This window comes from Eucyclogobius newberryi, unplaced genomic scaffold (assembly GCF_026437365.1).
Source record: "Eucyclogobius newberryi isolate DKJ021-1_F unplaced genomic scaffold, fEucNew1.0.hap1 SCAF_18, whole genome shotgun sequence".
Lineage (NCBI taxonomy): Eukaryota > Metazoa > Chordata > Actinopteri > Gobiiformes > Gobiidae > Eucyclogobius > Eucyclogobius newberryi.
The window spans coordinates 11,413,224-11,438,817 of NW_027315812.1; the positions used below are offsets into that span (position 1 = coordinate 11,413,224).

Consider the following 25,594-nt stretch of genomic DNA (forward strand, 5'->3'; position numbering starts at 1 on the left):
CTGTGATTTTCCTTCTTATATTCTTGTCGACGTCGTAGAGGCTTTAAATGAGTAAAAGCAGCGTGTTGATTGACAGTTGTGGTCTGACTGTACAAGTAGTGACATCCCCTGAACGCTGAGAGGAATTTCACAAACACTTATGTGAACAATGTGCTGTAAATCATACTTTACATTTCCCTTTGGCTGTTACATGTAAGAATATTTTTTGTAAACCTGCTCTGTGTTTTTGAGCTCAGGGGAAGTGTGAGAGTTTTGCTGACATTGATCGTAACTCCAGGACCTGAAGGTTGAAAGGATTTAGGTGAGACATTTCTCCCAAAGCAAGCAGTGTAAACCTAGCAACAGGAAAAGAGAATAACTATATATCATAAAAAAATATGTGTGTATTTGAGTTCTCTTCTCTCTGAGCCCTTCTCTGTCTAGTTTCTATAGTTTCTAATGTTCCTTTTTCCTAAAGATGCCATGACTTTGTGTTTTTTTATTTTTATAACAAAGCTTTTACAGTCGTACCATTCACTCGTACATCACCCTCCTCTGTGCAGCAGCCTGTCATCGCCCGCGGCAACTCACATGATACAATCAAACGTGGATGAAGTGTTTTGGAAGGAAAGGTGCACTATGTCACTTTTGTAATGGAGAGTCCACCATTTTCTTGTCTTCTTTGCCTGGAATGTTCCACAGTATAGTAGTAAACTATCATGCATTTATTTCATTATTATTTTAAGGGCTCACAAATACCTTGAAACACATGCATTCTTACTGTGAGCGTAGTCATTTCTCCACAGATCTGACCTGTAACGTGGCCTGGTCACTTGCCTGTCATGCTGATACATTTAATGCCATACTGTGGGACATACCAGGCAAAGCAGTGATATCTCCATGAAGACAAGCTTGTTACACGGAGAACTTTTAAGGACACAAAACAATACAATTCCAGTAACATAAAATAAATGATGCATTGCAATCAAAGACTTGTCTCCAAAGTCAGACACACTAAGTGCTTCTTTACAGAACAATATAAGGAAGAATCAAGACCTCGTGCTACAAGATCTTTTGAGATAACATTGCAACAAGACTGTGCACTTATGGTGTAAATGCTGTTGAGAGAAAAAAAAATACATTTACATTTGCCCCTGGACAAAAATGTGTTCAGGCTTGTGAGTTTCACCTCTTGAGAACCAGAGCCACAATGACAATGAAAGTATAACCACATTTTCCTGTTTGAATTGCCTGAATTGTGCTCTACAAATAAACTTGCCTTGCCTTGCCCATAAAATACAATATGCAACAAAAAACTGTAAGACCAAAATTGTGAACATAACTGCAAATGTATTTTTGTTTTAATAGGATTTTTTGGCCCTTGGGTTTTTTGGACGAGTCAGTGTAGCAAGAGAGAGAGAGAAGAGAGTGAAGGACATACAGCAAATAGTCTGAGCCTGAATCGACCTCACAACGCTGCACATGGAGCCTGGCACATGTGCTATGCAATGCGGCACCGCAGATGTATAAATTATATCCAAATATCGTCTTGTTCTTGTGGAAATGTAGTCACTAAACACTTAACGTATCCATGGCTTTCAGAGCGAGACAACATTAAAAACTGCCATTGAAAAAGCAAAACCAAATATCTGTTTTGAATGGTGAAAAGCACTCAAAACGACACAAACAGCCGACTGAAACTCATGAATAGTGGTTTGTGAAACTGTTGACTATTCATAACATCAAATACGCTCCATACATCACTTAAAATATGTCACCGCAGCTCACCGCAAGCTAAAATTAAACTACAGTTTTCCCGGGACACTCCGTCGCCTCTCATTCATTCAGCTGATGCCTCTGTCCCGTTTGAATCCGCGGGCCAATGAAAGTGTCCATTCTATTCTGCTTTCTCGTGAGGTGTGCGTGCATGTCGACCCAAACAAGCATTTCCTTCAGCAGGCCACACTCTCATTGATCTGTCCTCCGCTGTTTGGCTTTGCTTTTGTACAAAGGCCGAACGCAGGAGGCGGCCACATCTTCAAAGAGCCATCGGCTTTATTCAGAATCAAAAACAAAACAGGCAGATTTATTCACACCACATTTGGGCCGCTCACCTCGCAAAGAGAAGAGCCTGATTTTATACGCAAGGAGAAAAATAGTGATTGTGAGCTAACAGCTTCTTTCAAACACGTTTCAATATCATGGCACTGTTATTATGTATACTTTATAACCTTTGTCGAGATTAGTGTCACGATAAAACGTTTCAAAACCAATTATGACGTCACAAGGATAACAACAACTACAAAACTCTACAATAGAATGTCATTTTCAACACAAAATAATCGTTTATTTAATATGTGGTCCAACTGTTTCTGTTATAGCTCAAGATCATTCTAAAACTATTCAGAAAAGGTCAAATTGTTTCCTTTTGATGTGATTTTAGATAGAATCAATGAATATCTGGGTATTTATGTTTTCAGTCAAGATGGTTATGCTTTTGCGCCAGCGATTGATTTATTCATCAACGAAGAAAGGAGAATTCTTTTGTTTTCTTACATTTTGAAATTATAATATTTTCTGGAGCATTCTGGGGTTTTCAGATCAATATCGTGGTTAAAAGCATAACATGGCACCTGATACAATGCAATTTAATCTACGAGTAAAAGTGCACAATTCTTCCACATAAAAGACACATTTTTAAAAAAGTGTGTGACGCTTTCATCAGTCGTTCACCTTTTGTAGAGTCAATGCTCCAGCTCTGTAAGTGAATCTCTGTCTTACACTTCTCACAGTCTGCTGTATTTTACAAGATCAGCTTTGAAAGAGAACGAAACTAGTCTTTTTGTGGAGCACTTAATGGATTCTATTGTAAAGATTGTTCAAGGTCTAATCCACAGTTGCCATTTGCTCAGCTCTGCCAGGCTTTTTTTCCTCTGTAGCTAAACTAAGTAAAAACATGACCTTGATATTGTTGCACATTTTCTAAAAGAAGTTTTGTTAAGGTCCAGTCTAATTGAAGTAAATTTTGCAAAAAAGCTTGAGGAATTTGCCTCTCCATTCCACAAACTGCAGTCATTTCTTCTGTCTCTTCTGGTCCACACAGAGGCATTTCCCATTAGTTCTTGTATCCAGGACACTTTGCTTTGGAGCCCTTTTGCACGGTTCTTTTCATTTTTGGAGTGTGTTCCATGCTCCGGACACGGCTCCGGGTCCAGAAGCAGGGTCCACTACATGACCAACTGTTTTTTTTTTTTAATACATTGAATTTAAATAATAGCTGAAGTACACGTTTTGATCATAAGGCCAATCTCAGCAATTCACAAAGACACATTTGATAGCAAAATAAAATTGAATTCTGTCAACTCGACAAATGTTTTAAGAGTGAATGAGTCCAAGTAGCTTCTTCAATTCCTTTTGCTATGGAACCTATACATGCGTTCGCACATCCGGGAACTTGTGCAGTGGCAACCGAGTGCGCCATTTTGAAAGGGGCACCACAGCACGTCGTGTGTGTTTTTATATATCGCGTGACCCTTTTAAAATGGCCGCTATGGGGAAGTCCCTGCTGTATGACGTCACCGCGAACGCATGTATTTGGACGACTGGATACTTCTCTGGTTTATGTCTCTAAATGTATTTGCTGCACTTGTGACCTTGAACTCTTACATATATTCTTCATAATCACTTGAGAAGACCTTTATTAACCAAAGAAAAAATCTATTTAATATTTTGTTCAATCACTTATAGACGTGTGCTTGTAGGACTGCACTTTACGTAACTATGGAGGGTCTGTCACCTGTTTCCATGAAAAAGTAGTCCCACTCTTTGAGCCTGAAGCGTGTTAGATAACCCCATTACAAACATCACAGGCGGGCGATCTCAGAGTGCTGTCCCCAGCTCTTTTCCTGCTCGTTTTATTACACACATGTCAATAAAGTCCTCTGTACTTCAGTATCGAGCATTTGTACACTAGACGAGTGAGACCGCGTGTTGTCAGGGGAACGGGGGGAGGAGCACAACAACCACACGTGTGTCGGGACATGTTTGTCGACAAGGCTATGATTGTCTCTCTTAAATAACTGGTGTTCTATCAAATATTAATCCATTTAGATATTCACACAGGCTCTTTTGTTTCCATAGATCAGGGGTGTCATTTTGAAACTTATTCGGACCAGAGGGCCACAAAAACCTGAAAATCTTGAATTATATCAAATGAAAGGTTAATTATTCTACATTTTGCATTTGACATAGTTTGATGAGCCTCCACACTTTTTAATAAGACTTGGAAAATGAATATTAGGCTGGTATAACATCAAAATGCTTTAATTTGTCCAATTTTACAGCAAAATGTACAACTTTTTCTTGTTTGGACCGACTTAGCAGAGGGCCAACAAAAATTGGTCTGAGGGCCGCATTTGGACCCAGGGCCGTAGTTTGGACATGCCTGCCATAGATGATCAGATTTGAACACATATTTACATGACATAGGCTCTACATTTAAACTATTGTAAACCATAAAAGTAAAGTCTTATTTCTAGTATGTGCCTACAATAGCAAAATTTGGCATACAACTTTTCACGTAAAGAATCTGAGCTGGCACGACTCTATTAAATATATTACTGGAGGCATCAATCATGTACTTACTGTCATAGAGGATTTCCTACGCGAGGTATTAAGTCATTTCGAACGGGAAACTTGAGTGAATTGCTGCAAAGGAACAAGTTCATGGCTAATTGCTCCTGTTAAATGTTGTCATATCTTAATGTCTTTGTCATCCCCACAGACACACATTACTTCACTATTTGAGCTTGTCACAGTTTTAATATATTTAATCCCGGCACAAAAGTAGCCTAAGGAAGAACTCATTATGTAAAGCTATTACTTCTAACCTTCTGTGCACTTTGTGGAAACTTTCTGTTCCTTTTACAAGTCCTTGTCTTTCCAGTTTCTGTAAATTATAAGTGGTCTGAAGGCATCACAACAGCCCATGACCAGAGTGGAAATGAGGTCCAATTATCATAGTGTTTGCGTGACTGGACTCTGGACTGGACTAAATCAGCACTGGTTCCAAAGCAGGAGAATCTCGTGTGTGGAGTGTGTACTTTTCTGTTGTACACACACTCTGTACCACTTTACAATAACTACAGCTTAATTAGCCTTAATTTAGACCTGGAAAATCTATTGAATCATATGTGAAAGAGTGGTGCAAAACACATGCATCATTTATTCACACCTTAGTCACTCTTTGGAAAGTAACGAAATACAAAAATGTAAAGTTCAGTGCAGAAGTAACATTTTTAGGTGTCTGTACCTACAGTGGAAACTTTACTTTTACTTCATTATGTTGGTTCTAATTACTGAGAATAACAAGACAAGATTATGGTTGTTAAAATAAAAGTATTTATTCCCTACGATTACAAAACTAACGCATGATTAAAAACGCATGTCATGTCCCTCAAGTTCCCATCAGACGTCTGCTCCTCATCTGGGGGCCTCGCACACACAGGACAAAGAATGTGAATATTCATAAGAAGGTGGATCTTCTCTGGCACCAGGCTGTACCTTCCAGGACATCCTAATAGGTCGTGAGATGTGACCCTTGACCCAGACAGAGAAGTTGAGGGAGAAACAGACACAAGCAGACAGAGCAAGAATGTGCAGTGTGTGTGTGTGTGTGTGTGTGTGTGTGTCCAGAATGCAATAACAATGAAAGGTATATTAATGCATTACAATATTAAATGCTTATTAATTCCTACAATTACATTGGACAGCTGGTATCTGTACTTTCGACTCCACTATACATTTCGAACTGACGGAAATGTAAAAAGTACTTTTCATATGGTTTGAGGGCTTATTTTTTAGCATGTTCACGGTGACATTCTGCCGAAAAGTTTTGAGCTCATCATGTGGGGGTTTCAGCGAACAAAAAATTACACAAAAAAAAAAAGAAACTGGAATAAAATTCACCACATTTAACACTTTAACACATCCCAAAATCTGTGTGAAATGCTTTTACTTTTTAATCTTAACATATTTTTAGTAGATATTTACTACAACTTCTACTTTTTGTCTACGTATATTTTTTCCTCTTGTATTTTCTTCCACCACTAAACTACACCCCCTTCGTCACTAAACAACGTAGGTGAAAAATCTTGCCCAAGAGCACAACAACACACTCTGCCCAGAACGGAACCGCCAACTTGAACTACTTCCTTCTTGTAACAGTTTTACTACTTAACATTCACAACATTAGCTATGGCCGCTTAATGAGTTTTAACCTTTGTTGATTAGCCAAGCTTACGTAGCATTTCCGTGCGTATTCATTAGTCGATTAAGTCAACAAAGAGTAAAAAAAACCCTGCTTATTATGTGTCAATTGGCATTTTGTGGAAACTGAAAACGTTATCATCCTGACAGGGAGCAGGAATCATGTGATTGTTGCGGCTTGCTTCATTTATCGAGCCCACATCGATGAGTTAGCGAACAGGGCCTTTACTGTAGGAGGAAATTGAATAGACGCAGAGTTTAATAGCCCGTAAAGTATGTCGGATTGAGGGCAGGCTTCTGGGAAAAACAGCGCTCGTGCTCAGGATCGGGAGCTGCTGAAGTCTATTACAGCCAATTGTCAGTGAGAGCCCCCGCAGCGGAGACCCCAGGCTGGATCTTATTGCTTTTGGAGATATTACTGTTTTTAAAGAGTGTATGAAAAATCCTTATTCTATAAAGACATCATTGCCCATCACCGTCATCGTTAGACCGTGTTCAGAGCGAGGCAGTACGTCAGTGATGGGCGAATAATTAAATATTTACCATTATAGATGCACTAGCTGACGTTTGCTGTAAGTAAATAAGCTGTACATTAAGCTCCAAGTCTCCACGGAGCAATGCAAATGACTCAAGATGTTAATGTTTAGACTGAATACTGTTTCAGCATTTTATTTTGATACTGATACACGCTTTATTTTGGTTTTGTCGAGTCTAAATGAAGCAATTAGACAAAGAGGACTGATGGAGAGTTGTGCGGTCTTATTCTACAATCAGTTTATGTCGCAGCGGATCTCACGTGGTGGTTCGGAGCGCGCCACATTTAGGTGCAGCGTGTTGTTCCTCAGTGACAAAAAGCATACGCAGTGCAGTTGCGGAGTTGCCAAAGGAGTTGACGAACGGCGCCTGCTGCGTGTCGCGCTGTCACCCACGACACTGACGCAACGTAAGCGACACGTCCACACTCCAGGTCCATTTGTCCCTTAACCAAGATGATAAAGTGTCATCATCACTTCAGTTTAATCCGGACAAGTCCATGAAACTGGGACACTTCACTGTATGAAACTGTGTGGCAGGGAAAGACATGGACAAATATGCTGAATCAATCAAATCACTGTCAATCTAAGGTAAAAAAATAGGTTTAATTTTTGTGATAAAATGTAAATATATGATTATATTTCTGTGATGTATAGCAGAGGAATGTTTATCCTAGGGAGGGGGTGTAACAGCCCAGGGGAGTTTAGGTAAACATTACCCATGCTTTATCTCTAAGGAAAATACCAACTGTTGTAAAAGCAAGTGATGTGAAGCTGACCAATGAGAATGTGACCCGCTTATTTCATAATTTGTAATAAAACCAACCTGCAAGAGAAAAAAACGTCGTGAGACCAAGGAGGGTCGCCAGGCTGCTTACAACAGCCTTGGCGACCCGGCCCGACGTTTTTTCCCTTGCAAGCTACACAAAGAGTCTGACGTTTCTGTATCGTTTCATATTCTAAGTTGATTTGTGTTTTCTGTGTGTTAAGGAATAGCATTGGTTTATGTCTAATTTCTTGACATTTTCGCTCTACACAATATGACCGATGACCTTTCTGTTCAGTCAGAGGTGGGGAGAATCCAGGCCAACCTAACCGCCAACACGTGTGGAGAGTAAAGAAATAACAGCTCACATACAGGGCTTTGAGAAGCTCGTAAAGATTACTCTAAATCAAATTGACGCAGCTGTAAACTCCTTTTTTACACAGTCCAATACAATAACCAGAAGTTGACATGACTAACCATTCATTATAATGTTCAAATTTGGGGGTCATTTTTGTTCGTTTAATGACCGATGCCGATACAGATTGTTTAGAAAACCGATGGTTGATAAGCTCTGTCCATATTTTGGGGCCGATATAGTAGTATATTTAGACTAGAATTTTCTCCAATTTATATCATTTTAATGGACTACATATTCATCCACAGCTGTTTCACCACACACTGCATAAGAGAGCAGTGGAGTTACATATCAAGCAGCGCCATCAAGTGTTCAAATAAAGCTTTATGTATATTCTTTAGGCAGCTCGATGGCAAAAATATGTAACTAAATATTGGCCTCTGCTGGAGATTTAAGCCTGATATACTACGAACGCTCCTCTTTTTGTGTCTATGTCTGATGGCGGTTGCAGGTCTGTCACTTTTCATACCACTTTGCCTCAGCCTCCCCGCGCTCTTTCTGCATAAGAAATGTGTTGTCTTTGTTCATTCATTCAAACACTGCGTGGCTCTGCTCCAGCATCGGCACTTTATCTGACGCTGGGGCACATTTACCAAGAAGTTCAGAGGTTTATTAGTCACGACAAAACCAAAAGGAATATCTTAATCTGTAAGAAATGCTTATGTCAGCATTGTGTTGCTCCACTGGGAAATACGCTCTGTGCATTCAATCTATACTGCACATTGTTGAGTAAACATCTGAAAATGAATGTTCTTTATCTGATTTCAATGTGACGGAGATGGAGGACTTGATAACAGCTTTTCTTTTTCTCATTGCGCTGCGCCGTTTTTTTTGGTCATGGATTGCCACAGTAAACCACAAACTAACATTGGCTGGCGTACAATTTTTGTGTCTCTGATCCTTGATAAACAAGGATTGAACCCTTCAGTTGGGTAAACAAACACTTTTCCCCACAGATTCTCAGTGTTTGGATGAATTGAGTCTATATGACAACACTCGTAATGTGGTTTTGCCTCGTCAAAAAGATTATGATTGAAGCTAGACGTTTCTGTTTTATCCAATCAAAAGTGTGTGTATTTTGCAGATTTAGTAGTGAAGAATAAGCTATGTGGTATCAGCTGTGAGAGCAAATACCAGGTGTGAACACAGATGACCGAGCTGGCCACTTGTGTCCACAGAGAGCTAGAGAGAGATAGACAGAGGGAGAGAGAGAGGAAGAGAAACAGAGAGCGAGAGAGAAAGGGAAACAGAGAGAGAGTGAAAGAGATAGAGAGAGAAACAGAAAGATCCAGTGTCGAGCAGCAGGAGACGGGAAACACAATGAGTCCAATAGTTCAGCTGGACGTGATTCAAGAGATCAAGGGAACGTGTTCTTCAGACTCAAAGAGACAAAATGTTCCTTCCCTCCGATAAACTATTGGCTCCTCTTTAAATCACACCGTGTATTGATCTGGAAAAACGCAGTCACTCAGAGCATAAATTCTAACCCTCCATAAAGCGCCGGGACGTGTGAATCACCACATTTGCGTCACTTAAGAATCGAACTCCAGCTCGCGACTGCAGCGCTGACGATTTTCAAAAAAAGGACTCCCGCTGCTCGACTTCGATCGGATTAGTTTCCACCACTTCCTGTTTTGTATTTATTTATAAGCCTTGACAAACAGCTGGCTCCTGGTCCCAGCTGCTTCTCTCAGCGTGCCGTGTCTTGATGATTAATTAGCAAACTGTGCTACAGGCGCTTTGCATGTGTAATTTTGTGCTGTTTTGTTTTGCCATTCTTTTTCCCAGCATGTGAAACGCAGAGGCTAAAAATATGTGGGCCGGAAAGCCATCGCACACAAAGCTATAAAAAGTAATGAAGTATTTTCTTTTCTTGATCCTCTTGCACTTTGCTTTAAAGATTATTTGTGTTGGAAGCTAAATTTAGAAGCTCGCCAGGGCCAAACTGAGCGTAAAAATAATATGCAAAACAAGAGTGAAAGAATTTAGAGGGTTTCTGTTCGTGGCTTGTTTTTCTTTGCTTTAATAGTCTCAAATTAGATGTTATTTCTATGTCTGGACTGTTCCATGTTATGGCATTAAACGTATCTGCTGTATCGTCATGGAGGCCAGATGTGTGGAAAGATGAACCCGCTCACAGAAAGAATGTGTTTAGAAGTAAAACAACTTCAGTGAATTCATGAAAGAAATACAGTTTAATGCCAGACTGTGAAACAATAAAGTTGAACATCTCCAGCAGCCCTCGACTGGAAAAGTGACATGATGCTAATCCAAATATTATCTGTTCTTGACACTAAACTTAGAGAGAACCTTTGAAATGTGCTGCTGCGGCGCTAAACCAACCGGAAATTGAAAAATGTACAAAACCAGAAGAAAAGAGTCTTAAAGTCACAACTTGCATTTTTCACTGTCAAAATATCACATTTCTTGTGTTGGTCAGCGGACACAAAAGGGCAGATTTTCTCCGCTCTGTGAATAAAGATTTTCTGCCAGATTCGGTTTAGTGGAGCGGATGTGAATTTAAAAGCTTTGAACAACTGCTTGAAATATTCTTGTTAAGGGCATAAAGCATAGGCCATAACTTTGGTAATTGCTGTAAAATGTATTAAAGTGAAGATGTAGTCAAGAGAAAGCTCAGATAAATGGATTTATTTGTTGTCATTTCATGCAAAACATTTGTCCAACAGAAGTAATATCATTGATCAAGAGCTGTTTGTGTGGTATTGTATTCATCAAAGGCTAAATGTTGATTGTTGCTCAATATCTTGCACGACATGAGGCATTTCCTTTAAAAGTGTTCAGCCGTCACTGTGTCTGACTCTGAAACTGTGATTTCAAAAACTGTTACACGATTGCATCATCGCTCGAAATAGAACAGATAGAAAATAGAAGGCTTTTCATGTCCGCAACGTTTTTGTGTCGCAGACTTAGAGTGGTCTTTGCACACATATCTGCTCTATTTAGGTTATAAAATAACGAATAGCCATGCTTAAAGGTACACTATACCGCCTAGTGGTCTCCATGGAAATGTTATAGTTTTGCCTGAAATCTTTAACACGTTATAATTAAACCTAATTCCCAGTAAGGAAGCATGTTTTTCCCATGTATTTATTTTGAAATAAAAACACCTAGCGCTTTATTGTGGAAAATTAAAGCAGGTGGCAAACCCGGCAAACCCCCAACCAGAAAGTACACGTGCACCTTTAAAGTGATTTAATACATGATTGGAATCAAAGTATAATGAAGATATTGCTCAACATGATATGAAGATTTTAAACTCATTTCACAATAATTTCAAGCTGTTTTAAGAATTAGAAAAATGATCACAAATGCTCCAAAGGCACAGTTTTCAGTCCCAACACTTCCTCTGAGGTCGGCTCGCCCCTCAGACTGTCACTCCAGCTCAGACTGCTCTTCTACAAGCTCTTGTCATCAGACCTAAACTCAACTGCAGCCGTGTTACTGCACTGTGGGAAGTGGAGATGTGTGAAGCGCAAAAGTAATCATCGTTCATATGGAGACTGACTATTCATCTTTATGGCCTTTGAATAGAACGTTTTATGGGGGTCAAGTGAAGTTAATTGTGGATTCTATTATTGGGTTGGATATAATTAGCATCATGTGAACAGGACAAGACCAAACCTCACATGCGTCTATTACCCTTTAACTTAAGGACTAAGACATTATCACACCTATACTCAAATAAATACAGACTGAAAAGAAGCCAATACTAAAAGAAGCCGATACCACGATCATAATTAAACACTATACGTTGCAACATACAGTAATTTAAACACAAATAATAATAGTGATTTCTTTAATATTATTATGTTTGTACATGTTCTGATTATTTTGAATGATTAAACTATTCAGAAAAGGTTGAATATTGTCCTATTTATGTTATTTTCCCATACTTCAAACAAGTATCTAGTTTTAATACTAGTTTTTATTAATTATACTGCGTTCCACTTGTCCTCGAAAGCTTGATTTTCCAAGTTTCTATTTGTTAATTCACATTGGAAAAGTTTTGCATTGCGGAATCCCTACTTGGGAAAACATTTCAGGTAACATTTTTATTATTTTGAATATACATATATTTCCCCCACCCAATTTTATAAACAAATAGAACATAAATAGAACTAAACACAAAACGACCAGAGTACAAATCAAAGACACAAGTAAATCTAAAAACACTAGATCTAAAAACCCTAAAAATACCAAATAAGAGTCAAATAAGAGTCAAATAAGAGTCCCAAATAAGAGTCCCAAATAAGAGTCCCACTTGGTCCAAAGTCAGTCAAATTTGTCTATTTCCAAATTAAATCTGAGTGTAATTTTTTCCCATTTCTCTGATCGGGCATAATTTCAGAACCCAAGTTTATCCGAGTTAATCTAACACGCGTTAAAGTTTAAGTGAATTAAGTTTAACATGCGACAGTTAAAATAGTGACTGTACATGTATTATTTCCCCTTCAGTTGCTCGCTACTGTTTAAGATCTGTGTATGAAGCTGCTCCTGTGCGGCCTCTGAGCTTCAGCAGTTATAAATCCTCTGTGCTAATGCTAATATGGCTAAGGCGGACACGGAGCTAATAACAACAAACGCAGACATTCCCTCTCAAACGTCGATTTATACCTTCCAAATGAAATAATACGTCAACTTAATTGAATCCACTTTTCTGATTAATCCGAGCGCTTTGTATTATTTGATTTGTTACAGTACATAAACTGTTACGTTACTCAAAGCTTTTCTGACTTGACAAATAGAACACAGGAACTTGAAGAAAACGTCTCTATGCGAACTCTGACCTCTGAGGATAAATTAAATGCCGCATTTGTATCTGAAAAAGTATTGTTTTGACAATCCTTCTGATGCCGGAGTGTGTGTAAGACTTCTTGAGATTTAAGTATATTTTAATGGCACTTTTCTGATCCCTCTACCCCGAAAAAGCCCAAATCTAAGTGAACATGCCACAGTCGAGGGAGGAAGTGGTCTATATTTAGCAGGTGTGGTGCTGGTCCTGCAGGGCTTTGTGAGTTACACTTCAAACAGCAGTGTTTTCCTCTGCAGCAGCGCGGCGTCCTCCAGGGTCACTCCTGTTGCCGGGGACAGCTCTCAGGAGACATTTAGTAACAGGATTACATCAGCTGCATAATGCGGACGCACGCCGAAGTATAACGTTTCAATAGGAATCGTGATTTATTACAGTCGTAAACCATTTTAAATGTAATGCTAACGTTTGCGGTCACACTATGATTGAACTTTTTGGGGGGAAAATGTATAAAAGGAGACTTAGTACTTGAACTATACCTTAAAGTAGATCATTATTTTATATTTTATTCATTATTAATCTCAACATTGATCTAAACCAGCTTTATAGAAACAGGTCCATTAACTGATAAGCCCCGCCTCTTCATCGTTGCAACAAGCAGCAGATTGTCATTTACATATTTTTGTTTTTGAAAAGTGGCTTTGTGACATTTTAGAGCAATATATGTCTTATTTATGACATTTTTTTTCAAATAATCGCAAGAACTTCGAGTGAACTAATGACGAGGAAACACTGTTGTAACAAGGTGAAAAGTTAAATACAATATATCATTTTTTGCATATTAGAGCCTCTTTAAAATCTCTTGGTAACAAATTATGATTACTACTTACTACTATAAACTTTTGGTTGAATGTTCGAATTGACTTTGGACAGAAATGACTGAAATGACTGAGAAGATTGAACAAACGTATCCACCAGTGTTGACTTAATCAGAGAAACTACCAAACAAACCTTATGTATTTCAGAAAATTACAAATACACTTGATTGACAGAATGCTTAATGCAACAATTCAGTCTTGGTCTGCTGGATATACAACTTAACTTATCGTAAGTGCAGATAAACATAAATGAAGGAAGAATTATGTGACATTGCTGTAGAGGGAGCTGATTTCCAACTACTTCAGCATGTGACTTTAATCAAGAGTCCAATCAGCGTCCCCCCCGTCCCCCCCGTCCCCCTCAGCGTGTCGTCCTGTGCCTGCTTCAGATGACCCGAGCTGCTCCACAACTGTCCCGCTGTGACCCTCCTCTGCCCTCTGACCTGTGCCACGGTACAATGAGGCCATTAGAATTCAGGCCACTACCTGCAACGTGACACAAGAAACACACCGGAAACATGACGGGGAATTCATTATTGTGGGTTGGATTGTGACATGCGTTTTCTTTTTCTTTGCAGTAAACGCCTGGATGATGAGAGGAGTTTCAGGTGAGAACTTTAATGCTTGATAATGATAATGCAGTCATCCTTTTGTAGAAAGTTGCTGTAAAATTGTATACGTTATTCCTTGGTCCGTTTTTTTTACCTAATGAATGATTATTCTTTGGTTAGTTACTTATCAAATGAGCAATATTATCACATACAGACAAACATTAGTGTAAAAAGGAGGAAGTGCAGTGAAGGAAAGCAACAATGGCAAAGAGATTTCTTAAAGACGACAACTCATGTTTCTCAGATTTATATGTTGTGATAATGGAATGAAGTTATTAACTTTCTTTATGCTATAATTTCCTTATTAATTTTTGGTTTATTTCTTTATTCGGTTTAAGTAACCAAACTGAACAATCTAAAATGTTTATAGCATCATTGTAAGAATTTAAACCTTTCTCTGCAAGTCTGTATACTTTCACTAAACTTATTTCATTGCTTTAGATTTTTTAAAATATTTTTCATATCCAAGTAAGCTATTTTTATCAATTCTAAACATATTTAATCCCATTCTGCCTCAGACGCCTAATCCAATCATTTAAAGCTAAGTGAAAGACACATTGCTGCACAAGAACACCAAAGTGTCTCAAAACACTGTAAATTCAGATTAAATCAATAAACATGTTTCCATTAACGTTATATTCTGTGATCATCAGGAGCAGAGACGCTGGAGGCATCGACACCGCGGCAGAGAAGGGTCTGTAATGAGTCGCGGCTGCAGCGGGAGGTGGAGGTCTGTGGGGAGCACTTCAAGAAGGACATGGCTCTGATACAGCCACAGTACTGGTGCAACCTCACCTACTTCATCAGGTGAGGGATGAGAACACACCAGGGTTAAGCCAAATAACACGGCCATTATCAAATATGCTTAACATTGTGAGTCAATTGTCTCAAAAATGAGATTTGGGTAAAAAACAACTTGGACAATCTCTGAGTTTTACATTTTTCGGGAGAATCTGCAAAAGGTTTTACTCTCGAGAAGCATCTTGAAAATATGATTGTGTCAAATGCTTTTTAATTGGTTTGTTAATTCGGCACATTATTCCCATTCTACAACCTATTTTCCCTGAAGTTTAGAAAGGCTTAGTCTATATATAACTTAGAGACCAGACCGATTCTTTATAAGGCCCAGAACAACGATAAGGATGTCTGGTTTAGTTGATTTAAATCATGACCATATTACTTCACAGCTACACTATGTACAACATTAGCTAAACTAAATATCATCCATCTTCACTTGTCAAACGTAGCTTTCCCAAAATACCAGCATTACCACTGGTTCAGTCCTTCTTTAGAGACGAGCTGCACTTTCAAAAGATTCCCATGGCAGACTGTGAATTTAGGGGGAGCAGTCACAATAGTGAAAGAATATTGTTGAGTATCGGCCAAAACACTGAAATATTGAACATTCAATCTGATTAAAAGTTTGCAGAGAAATAAATGTGAATTTGGGTTTCAGTATTGATAAAAAATGTGACTTCTCTTTGCGACTTTTTCAAATTAAAATCTGTTACAAAAAAAAGAGGGCAACTTTTTTTTTTTTTTTATCATATTAAGGTGAAGTTTAACTTGGTCACCTGCTTGTCTCCATGGAGATGTTATTACTTTCTCTATAATGTTCCACACGCATTTAATTACGGGCGTTTTATTGCTCATAAACACACTTAAAATCATCCATTCTTACTATAAATAGAGCCACATGCTAAAATTACATCCTTGTGGAGCCTCAACCAGAAAAGTGTGTGTTAATGTACTTTGCTCCATCCAATCAATCTTGATACATTTCCTCTCTTTGTCCTTTGGCTTCTGAGGAATAGAACAAAACTTACTTGACAGAAACAAAACTTCACAGATGATAAGTTTAAATAATGATCACAGACTCTGGGAAGCAGCTGCTTGTCTCTAGACACTGGGTCTTGTCTCTCTGAATCAGTCACTGCTGCACCATCGCTTTATGGGGTCACGACAGAAGGGGGAGCTGTGGGGGGCGAGGCACTGAGGAAAGTCGCAAAACAAAGACAGCAAAACCAATATTACACTAAGACTTGCACAGTAGTTCACACTCTGATCCCACAGAATGAAGGTCCCTGGGTGGGGCTCTGCATGTTCTCCCAGTATCTACGTGTCCTTAAACATGAACTCACTGCATCAATCAAAACGCTTTGTCAGCTTTACCTTAATAACATAAGACACATGCTTTAGAGTGGATTGGAAAAGTCCCAAATAGTTTCCACTGTCTAAAGTGAACCGTACTGATGTATTTAAGGCTTCCAAAAGGGTCAGTCATTTAGCTAGCATCATTTTTTAAACATGGCTGTACTTCTGGAGACTCAGTTTTGTGACAGAAATAAAATGAACAATTCCCAATAGTAAATCAAGTGCGAAGTTTCAGTTTATACTCCTCGTTCAGTGCCTGGAATGATAGATGAGACTCAAAGTCCTTCAAGCCAGGTGTAATGAATACTTGGTGGCATGATGGCTAAGTGATCTGCAATCTCGCCACACAGCAAGAAGGTTCCAGGTTTGACTCCTGGGCTGCTCAGGCCCTTATGTGTTCGGACCACGTGTCCAGGTGGGTTACCTCCAGGCACTCTCTGGCTCCGATCAACATGAAACATGTACAATACGTAAAACTCATCCATCTACGGTCGTCCTGACCAGGCCTTGCTTAATTTGCTTCACAAGCGCAGAGCGCAATTTGTACCAAAGGCACAAGTCAAAGTGCCTCACAGGAAACAGGAAAACGTGCATTAAAATCCCAAAGACATGACAGAAATCATAAAACAGAAAGAAAATCCTTTCAGTCATATCCACAGCAAAACAAAACTGTTTTTAGCTTAGATTTGAACATTGTCAGAGTAGAGGCCTGTCTCACATCGTCAGGAAAATGCAGATTCCCCATGTTTAGTCCTGACTCTGGGCACCAGCAGGAGGCGGGTCCCTGAGGTCCTCAAAGTCAAAGATGGTTCATCTGGCATGTACTTTGGTGCTAGGCCATGGAGAGAGTTGTACACAAGCAAAGCTGCTTTAGTAGTAAAGTAGTAGTTAAGTCTCTTCTCTGAGCCACAGGAGCCAGTGCAGAGACCTGAGAACAGGACTAATGTGATGGTACTTCCTGGTTCTAGTCAGGACCCAAGCAGCAGTAAAACAGCTGCAGTACAGTGCAGTTTGGAGAGGCCAGTGAGCAGCCCTTACAGTCTAATCTACTGGAGACAAACGCATGGATTGGTCTCTCCAAGTCTTGTTTAGACACTATACTTTTGATTTTGGCAACGTTTTTTAGATGGTAAAAAGCTGAATTAGTTCAGCAGCACCCATCCTTTTTTTTTTTTTTTTCTGGCCCAAAGGCTTTGTTGTAAAGAACAGACAAAGTTTGTCATGTGGAGGGAGAAGGTTGAGACATTTGGCGGTTTGAACAATGCCCTCATATTTTACAAAAAATGTCACCATTCAATATCACCCTTACTTAGCACCTCACACATTCAGTTTTAAATACATGTTTTTCTCCGTTTTCTACATGTTTTTCTCAGCTCTCTTGCCCATATTCGTCATCATGAATTAGTTTAAGGCGGAAAATCAATACAGTGCCTGGTTACCTGTAAAAAGCTCTGTGCTTTTGAACAAGAATGTCCCAAAGTGACCCTAACACACTGCTCACCTCCCGTGTTTACTTAGCAGACGAACACTGCCCCGATGAAGGCAAAGGGTGTTAACGGTGGGACATTTTCTGTTTACGTTTGTGGACAATATATTCAACTTTTGCTTTTAAAGATGAATTACTGTCGAAGTATATCTCTTTCACCTGGGTCCACACGTGACTCTCTGCACTGGATGGAGTGGGGCTTGTGGTGCAGTGATAAGCAGAGACAGCAGAGGATAAAGGGCAGGGTTTATAATGTGATCAGGGATGAGAAGGATCAGGGGAAGGGCAATGTTTAAACAACTGACCGTACAAAGCTTTCCCAACAAATATGGCGGCCGTCTATAGGTTTTAGTGCATAGAACGATCTGATCTGAGATGGATTTGTTTGAATTGGTTTGGAGCAGTTTTACTTCAGTTATTAATTTCTTCTGCACACATTATTGGATTTCAGCCTGCACAACGTGAGAAGCCTTTCATTTGGATCGGTAACACGCTAACTACATTGAGACATTTGAAATAGAAGTTGAGAATTGAGAATATCTAGCGCTACATTGGTTTTATACTATTATTAAAATAACCACAACATTTAGCCATCTGCCATGTGTCTCCGTGAAGCATTAAACTTGGAGACAAGCAAGTGACGCCATTATTCCACCAAATTTCAAGTCCGATTTGGGGATTGGCAACTGCAAACACTAAGAATGCATGTTTTACACAGTATTTCTCCTGCAACAAAACACCTAAAAATTCAATAAATGCAGGATAATGTTCAGTAATGCCATGCTGGGACGTACTGTAGACATCGTGCACCGTCACAAACTACAAAGTAAACTAGACCTGGATTATTTACTCAAGATGCAACGATGATGCTCTGTGTATTTCTCGTTGATTCGTTTATTCTGGGTTATGAGTTATGAGTTAGTCAGTTTGTTTCACATGGACATTTATTTGTGCAATTGTCTATTTAAAAGTAAGACTATTTCCATAAAGTGACAAAATATCAACACACAGATGACATAATTCAAAAGAAGAGGAGATGTTTACAGTTTCCGTGGCGATGGCTGTGGGGATGAGTGACTGTTGCGTCGGAGAGCCTTGCATCGTCGACCGGAGCGGCAGAATGTAGTAATAAGAGTGCAGAATGTAGTAATAAGGGTGCAGAATGTAGTAATAAGGGTGCAGAGTGTAGTAATAAGGGTGCAGAATGTAGTAATAAGAGTGCAGAATCTAGTAATAAGAGTGCAGAATGTAGTAATAAGGGTGCAGAATCTAGTAATAAGGGTGCAGAATGTAGTAATAAGAGTGCAGAATCTAGTAATAAGAGTGCAGAATGTAGTAATAAGGGTGCAGAATCTAGTAATAAGGGTGCAGAGTGTAGTAATAAGGGTGCAGAATGTAGTAATAAGAGTGCAGAATCTAGTAATAAGAGTGCAGAATGTAGTAATAAGGGTGCAGAATCTAGTAATAAGGGTGCAGAATGTAGTAATAAGGGTGCAGAATGTAGTTATAAGGGTGCAGAATCTAGTAATATATAAGGGTGCAGAATGTAGTAATAAGGGTGCAGAATCTAGTAATAAGGGTGCAGAATCTAGTAATAAGGGTGCAGAATGTAATAATAAGGGTGCAGAATCTAGTAATAAGGGTGCAGAATCTAGTAATAAGGGTGCAGAATGTAGTAATAAGGGTGCAGAATGTAGTAATAAGGGTGCAGAATGTAGTAATAAGGGTGCAGAATGTAGTAATAAGGGTGCAGTTTGGAGTTTAGCTGCGAGAGGTTGGGACTGGATGACTTTTGTTGCTATACTGGTTATTTTATTGTGAAAATATTCAAGATTTTGAGTGTGAGCATAGTCAAAAACAGGATGAACAGTGCAAGAGGCCAGGCTGGAGGATTAGTGTCACATAATCGGTAGATGTGGTGAAACAAGTAGCTCTTTTAACTTATAACAGAGAGTCTTTGATTGCCTTTTTCAATTGAAGCGTTCAACAGTGTCTATTGTGATATTGTCAATGTTGGTGGGGGGAGATAATGAGTTGCCAAAAGTCCTTTCTTGGATTGTCTTTTCATATAGTATTTTAAATGCCAATAAAAAAACATGACAAAAACAAAACAAAACTAGAGCACAGAGACTCTGACGTCGCATTACGGCAATTAAGAAAGTAATTAAGAAATACATTTTGTGTATTTCCATTGTTATTTTGTCTCAGTTAATGATAGTTCAGTCTGTGTCATTCTTTCTTTTTGTGATAACTTTCTTCTCTGCTGCCGAAAGAACCTTCCAAATGTATCTGTCTATTGTTATCATTGTTATTGTCTTATGTCCCAGATAGTTTTAAAGCACAGTGTGATGTATGTGTTGAAAATAATGTGCTTTATTAATTCCTTGTGTTTTCCTGAGATTTAACTGTGTGACATCACTAATCTTTATTATTGAGTGACTATTTGTTTCTGTGTTTCTTTATTATTATCACAATTATAGAAACACGTTTTTCAGACCGCTTCATGGGTTGCATTTCTTGTCCGATCATTCAAGGTTCTTTTTGTAGATATTTTCCGTGTGATTCGAGATGTTGCTTTTGGGTTTCCTCGATCTTGTAGTTTTTTTCCAGAACTACTTTGTTGTTCTAGAACTTCTTGTACTTGTAGCGTATGCAGTGTTTTCGTCACGCAATGATCATGGCAACTGTACAAGACATGGCCATGCATCACTCACAATGACTTCTTACCATTGCACGGCTTCTAGTTGAAGATGGATCTCTTTACACTATTGAGTTAACTGTAATATGTATAAAACTGATTGTTTTGTAGCTCAAAAGCTGAAGCTTACATCTGTCAGAACCTATTTGCTAATCTACTATATATTTCAGACCGGTGCTTGATTGCGCAATACCTTGGTGGTCTGTGAGTGCTTCTAGTTAGTCAGTTTGAAGGATGATGAACTCTGTGAGCACATGTACTAAAGGTTTCCCTCCTCAATCATTAGCTCTAATAACACATTGATTTTGTGCCCTGAGCCTGTACTGCTGGAACTGTGTTGTGTTTAGTACGACAGGAAAAGGCCTGTTTATCTGGTCCTTGTTAAAAGTAGTTCATCCCCTCTGCGCTGGGACCAGAGGCAGGAGCCTGTCCCTGGTGCCATGATGGGTCCTGAGCTGTAGATGAGTAAAGCTGCTCTGTGAAAGGGTTAACGTCTATATATTACTGTACAGTGACTTCAGACCAGCCACAGTACATTCAATTACACCAGACTGTAAATTAAATAAGGGAAGGCATCAATCCTCCAACGGCTAAATATTCAATTTGAGAGGTTTTTATTGGTAAAACATATTGCGTCAGATGCTTGTCTTCATAGATACAAATAATGCCCCTAACTAACATTCCCTAAAAAAGCTAAACATCTCCATGAAGACAAGCAAATGGTTACATAATGCATCTTTAATATTGTACAGTAGCGCTTTTCCGTAGACGTCAACAAATGTCAAACGAAGGCCAAAAAGTAATACCTTCCAGTATTTTTACAACGTATAATGAAGTACTTTAGAATAATTTACATATAAATACAACTAGGAGTGGAACGAGACACAATTTCCAAGACGAGACACGAGATCGGGTCGACAAGAACGAGACAACACGAGATTTTGACCTAATTTATGATAAATACATAGCAGGGTTCACAATTGTTGCTGTTTTTGTAGTACTGCTTTTGATAACCACAGCTTCCAAAGAGGAGTAACTTACCAGCGTTAACACCAAAGTTAGTTCAAATATGTTCTTTTTCGTAAATGATCAAATTCATTCAACAATTACTTTTCTCATTGAATTGTACCCAGTTAAAACTAGCCTGCTCCTCACTTCACTTAAACCCTTTTCTCTAAGACAGCGCAGTTGTCTCCATCGCCTCTCACTGAAAGCGCCACATATATATTTCATTCCCTTCTATCCATTGCCCATCACAGGTTCACCTGAGGGCCATAAATCAATGCAACACCATGGGGAACTTCTATAATTTATAAACTACCTTAAAAGAATCATACAGACACCTTTGAATTTCACATCTCGTCTTTTCCCCCTCTTCCACTGCATATCCATTAGTGCACAATTTACACCTTTGAGACAGCTCTGGTGAAGGTCTGTAATGGACGCCAGCAGACTTTCGATTGACAGCTTTTCTTCCTATATATAAACTAGGCACTGCAGTCTTTTCACAATTTATTCTCAAGAGTCCAAAGTCGGCATAATGTGGTGTTTTGGTGGTTGCAGTTTGAGATGCACAGTCAATACACAAAGGAAAACAACAGTCCTGAGTCAATTTAACATTACAATGGGATTTGTATAATACTTCTGCATGCCTTCAAATAGTAGTATTTATTAAACCTTAGCATTATAGATGTATGTTTATTTTTGTACTTGCTAGTTCATCTGGTATTAAGAAGGAAACGTCAAAACGTCAAGAAACATGGTTTTATTTTTAGACCGTCGTGAGACAGTTTAGTTTTACCCTACTGATGATGTGTTGTTACTATAGTAATTGTGATGGTCACAATCTATAAAGATAGAGCGAGTGAGATTTTCATCATTGCGGCCCTTATAATTGATTCTTAAGGAGTAGTTTCTATGCAGTTTACTTTAATCATTAACTCACCATTCACTGGATACGACCAAAATAGACCAGTCTTTAGAATCTATCATGGAGAAGCTATAAAATATTCTACTTCGGCTGAAAGAAATCTTCAAAGCATTGCTCTGAGCTTAACCAGCTCCACCACGGCCACAAACGCCTTCCTTGAAATTACGAACGCGCACAGAGGCAGAAGGTCCAACATACCAAGTCAAACTGATGGATTACTCACCAAACCCAGGGTCGTGTGATTAATCCTGGCCACACCAACAGCAGCAGGTTTTAAGTGCTCTGTGCCCTTAAAAAACTATTGGAGTGAGTCTTTTCATTTTCACTTGATGGATGGTGCTTTTATGAAGACAATTTAATAACGCTTCCCAAACTGTTTAATATGCTAACCGCAATTAAAATACTGAAACGGAAGTAGGCCTCAGTCAGCGTCGTCATATTAAGAGGTAGTAATTGGTCACTACAGGGTGATGATGATGACCGTGTTTTCTCCCAATTCTGCTTTCACACAAAGAGCGCTGATGAATTGACGTGGTGTTTCTGGTAGAAGGCTTTGTGCACACTCATGGACATGGTTCAAACTTTTCAAATCACAAATGAAAACCTTTATTAGACAGTGCAGTTGTAGCATGAAATGGGGAAAGACTCACAATGCTGCAGTGTTAGGGACCAGCCTTAAAGAACTGCTCGACCGGCGTGCACGACAACAACGTTCAAGTTTACGTACTGGTCATATACTTGAGAAGTAGTGATGTATTAGACAATGCATTTCACTGTTTGGACATGATACTGTAACAATCCCTCTATACATAAACCATGTGTCAAATAAGGAGGACCTTAATCTTACTTGAAAGTTTTGTCATAGCTGTTAATATAGGAGTATAAAATAAGTCTTCTTTATGGACTTCACCATGTAAGTGACATGTTCTTCTCTTAATTAACCCTTTGCCGTCTGTGTCTCTACAGCGAGTATCACATCTTCACCCTCTGCACCGAAACCACGTCCCACAGCGTTGCGTGCTACTGGCCCAACCCGCTGGTGGAGGGCTACATCATCCGCATCCACAAACTCTTCTTCTCCAACTGCACCTTGGACCAGGTGGTGTGGGTGGACCCTCCGGACGACACCCTAATAGTCCTGATCCTAATCCCGATCTTCCTCACGCTGTCCATGATCGCACTGGTCGTATGGTGCAGCAAAAGAAGTGACAATTTTGCATAAGGACATTGGGCCAGTCATCAAGTAGCACTTCTAAAACCAAAATGTGTGTAAAGGGAAAACTTCGGCTCAAAGCGTTGTACATTAGACCAAATATGGCAGAACATGGAAAGATATTGAACTGATTTACCCTTTTTGATTTCGCCCACCCACTTGGCCAATGGGACTTTCAGCGAAATGTCAGGTCATTATTTAAAGCTTTTAAGATCACAACTGCTGACCTCCAGCGTTTTTCTTGGCGCACCGTTTTTTTGAAGGCCAAAGCATCGCCAAGCATCAAAGGATCATGGGAAAATAGACTCCTTAAAGACTCAAAACTTGATATATACTTTAAGTTAAAGCCGCAAGAGGATAGGAACAACAAAGACCAAATTTGGAGGATTAAAATGAATGAACTGTTGCCACTGGATACAGAGGATACACTGGTGCGTGGGACCCAAAGACAAATCCATGTAAATATATTTTATCAGTAACTTATGAAAAACTATTGATATTCTGTATTCAAAGAGAGGCGTTTTGGTTCTGAGACATCATATATGTACAGTCGGTGTGCTGTCTACTGTATTCTCACATAGTGTTTCTGTTAAATCACTGTTTTATAAAAAAGGCCGTCGGGAAAAGGGACTTTGAATTTGTGTCGCTTCTTGCCGTCACACGCCTCAAGGCAAATCAGTTCTTTTCAAACATGTTTTCATCTGCACTGTCTCTCACTGAAACTGTCTGATACAACTATTGGCTTTGTCATTGCAATGTCAGTGTATTGACTTTTTTTTTTTTAATGCTTTTTAGGTTCATTGTTATGAGGAAAAATACGATTTCATGTTTGTTTCTAAATGAAAATAATGATGTTGTTGATTTTACTAGCAAATTAGTTGAGACAGGGTTTATAACTTCTTGGAAACTCTAATGCTTTGATTTTCAACCAGGAAACAATTGTATCTAAAAAATCTACTGAGCCCAAAAATTACTAGTTTTGCACAATCTTAAGAGAAAGACTTAGCAGCACAGACATTTTTTACCAATTTTTTAATTTTTTTAATTGTTTAAAAACGTGAAAATTGTCGTGAAAAGTTACATTATACAACTTTCACTTTAGTATACAGTCAATTCAGTTTGGCCCTGTGTTCCACCACATTTGTGTTCAACCGAGACATCCCTCTTTCCTTTGGGCTGTTCAGATGAACCATTCCTCTAAATTGGCCCAAATTGTTCAAAATAATTGTCCAAAATGTGTCAGGTGTGAGGCGGCACATGAGAGGGGCTAATAAAAGTGGTCCACGCTTCACCAACGGCGTAATGACTTCCTCTATAAAGAACAGTGGTGTCTGCAGCTAGTTTAGCGCTCCAGCAGCACCATCTGTTTATCCAGTCTACGCTTCAGTCCAGTCGCCACAAGTCTGGAGAGGGGCCAGAACAACGCTCTTGCATTTTCTGTGAACGATTCCAGGTAAATCATTTGTATTTCTAAAGACACATATGTACCAGGAACATATTTACAGAGTAACAAGGACCGTTTAAGGAAGAAAATGAGTTTTTAATGAGCTTTTAACCTCGTTTCAACAGTGTTTCCTCATCATTGATTTACTCAAAGTTGTATTTTGATTGATTCCTACATGTTTGAGTTAATGCTGTACTGTCCTACAACCGAGGCTCACGTGCTCAGAAAATTCCTGTTTTCACCTATCCCCTATCCCCACCCACACCCCTGTACTTAGTTGTGATTGAAAAATTCAGATTCCAAGTGACAAGTGCATGTAGGTTCTAAAATGTCACATAGCCAAAAGCAGGTAAATGACAGTCGACTTCTATAGTAAATAAAGTAAATATAACGATGAAGAGGCAGGGCTTATCAGTTCAGCAGATTTTAACAGGAAGTGTTTTCATTAT

The 25,594-nt window shown here is 39.1% G+C and overlaps 1 protein-coding gene across 1 annotated transcript in view; it reads left to right on the forward strand.

Moving 5' to 3' along the window:
* The window catches only part of LOC140364409 (receptor activity-modifying protein 3-like), a 45,490-nt gene extending 21,159 nt beyond the window's left edge, over positions 1 to 24,331 (forward strand). The window contains exons 2-4 of the mRNA XM_072450526.1: positions 14,188 to 14,217; positions 14,874 to 15,027; positions 23,455 to 24,331. Coding sequence (XP_072306627.1) covers positions 14,188 to 14,217; positions 14,874 to 15,027; positions 23,455 to 23,710 — 440 coding nt within the window. The 3' untranslated portion in view covers positions 23,711 to 24,331. The remainder of the gene's footprint in view (positions 1 to 14,187; positions 14,218 to 14,873; positions 15,028 to 23,454) is intronic.
* Positions 24,332 to 25,594: the final 1,263 nt, after the last annotated feature.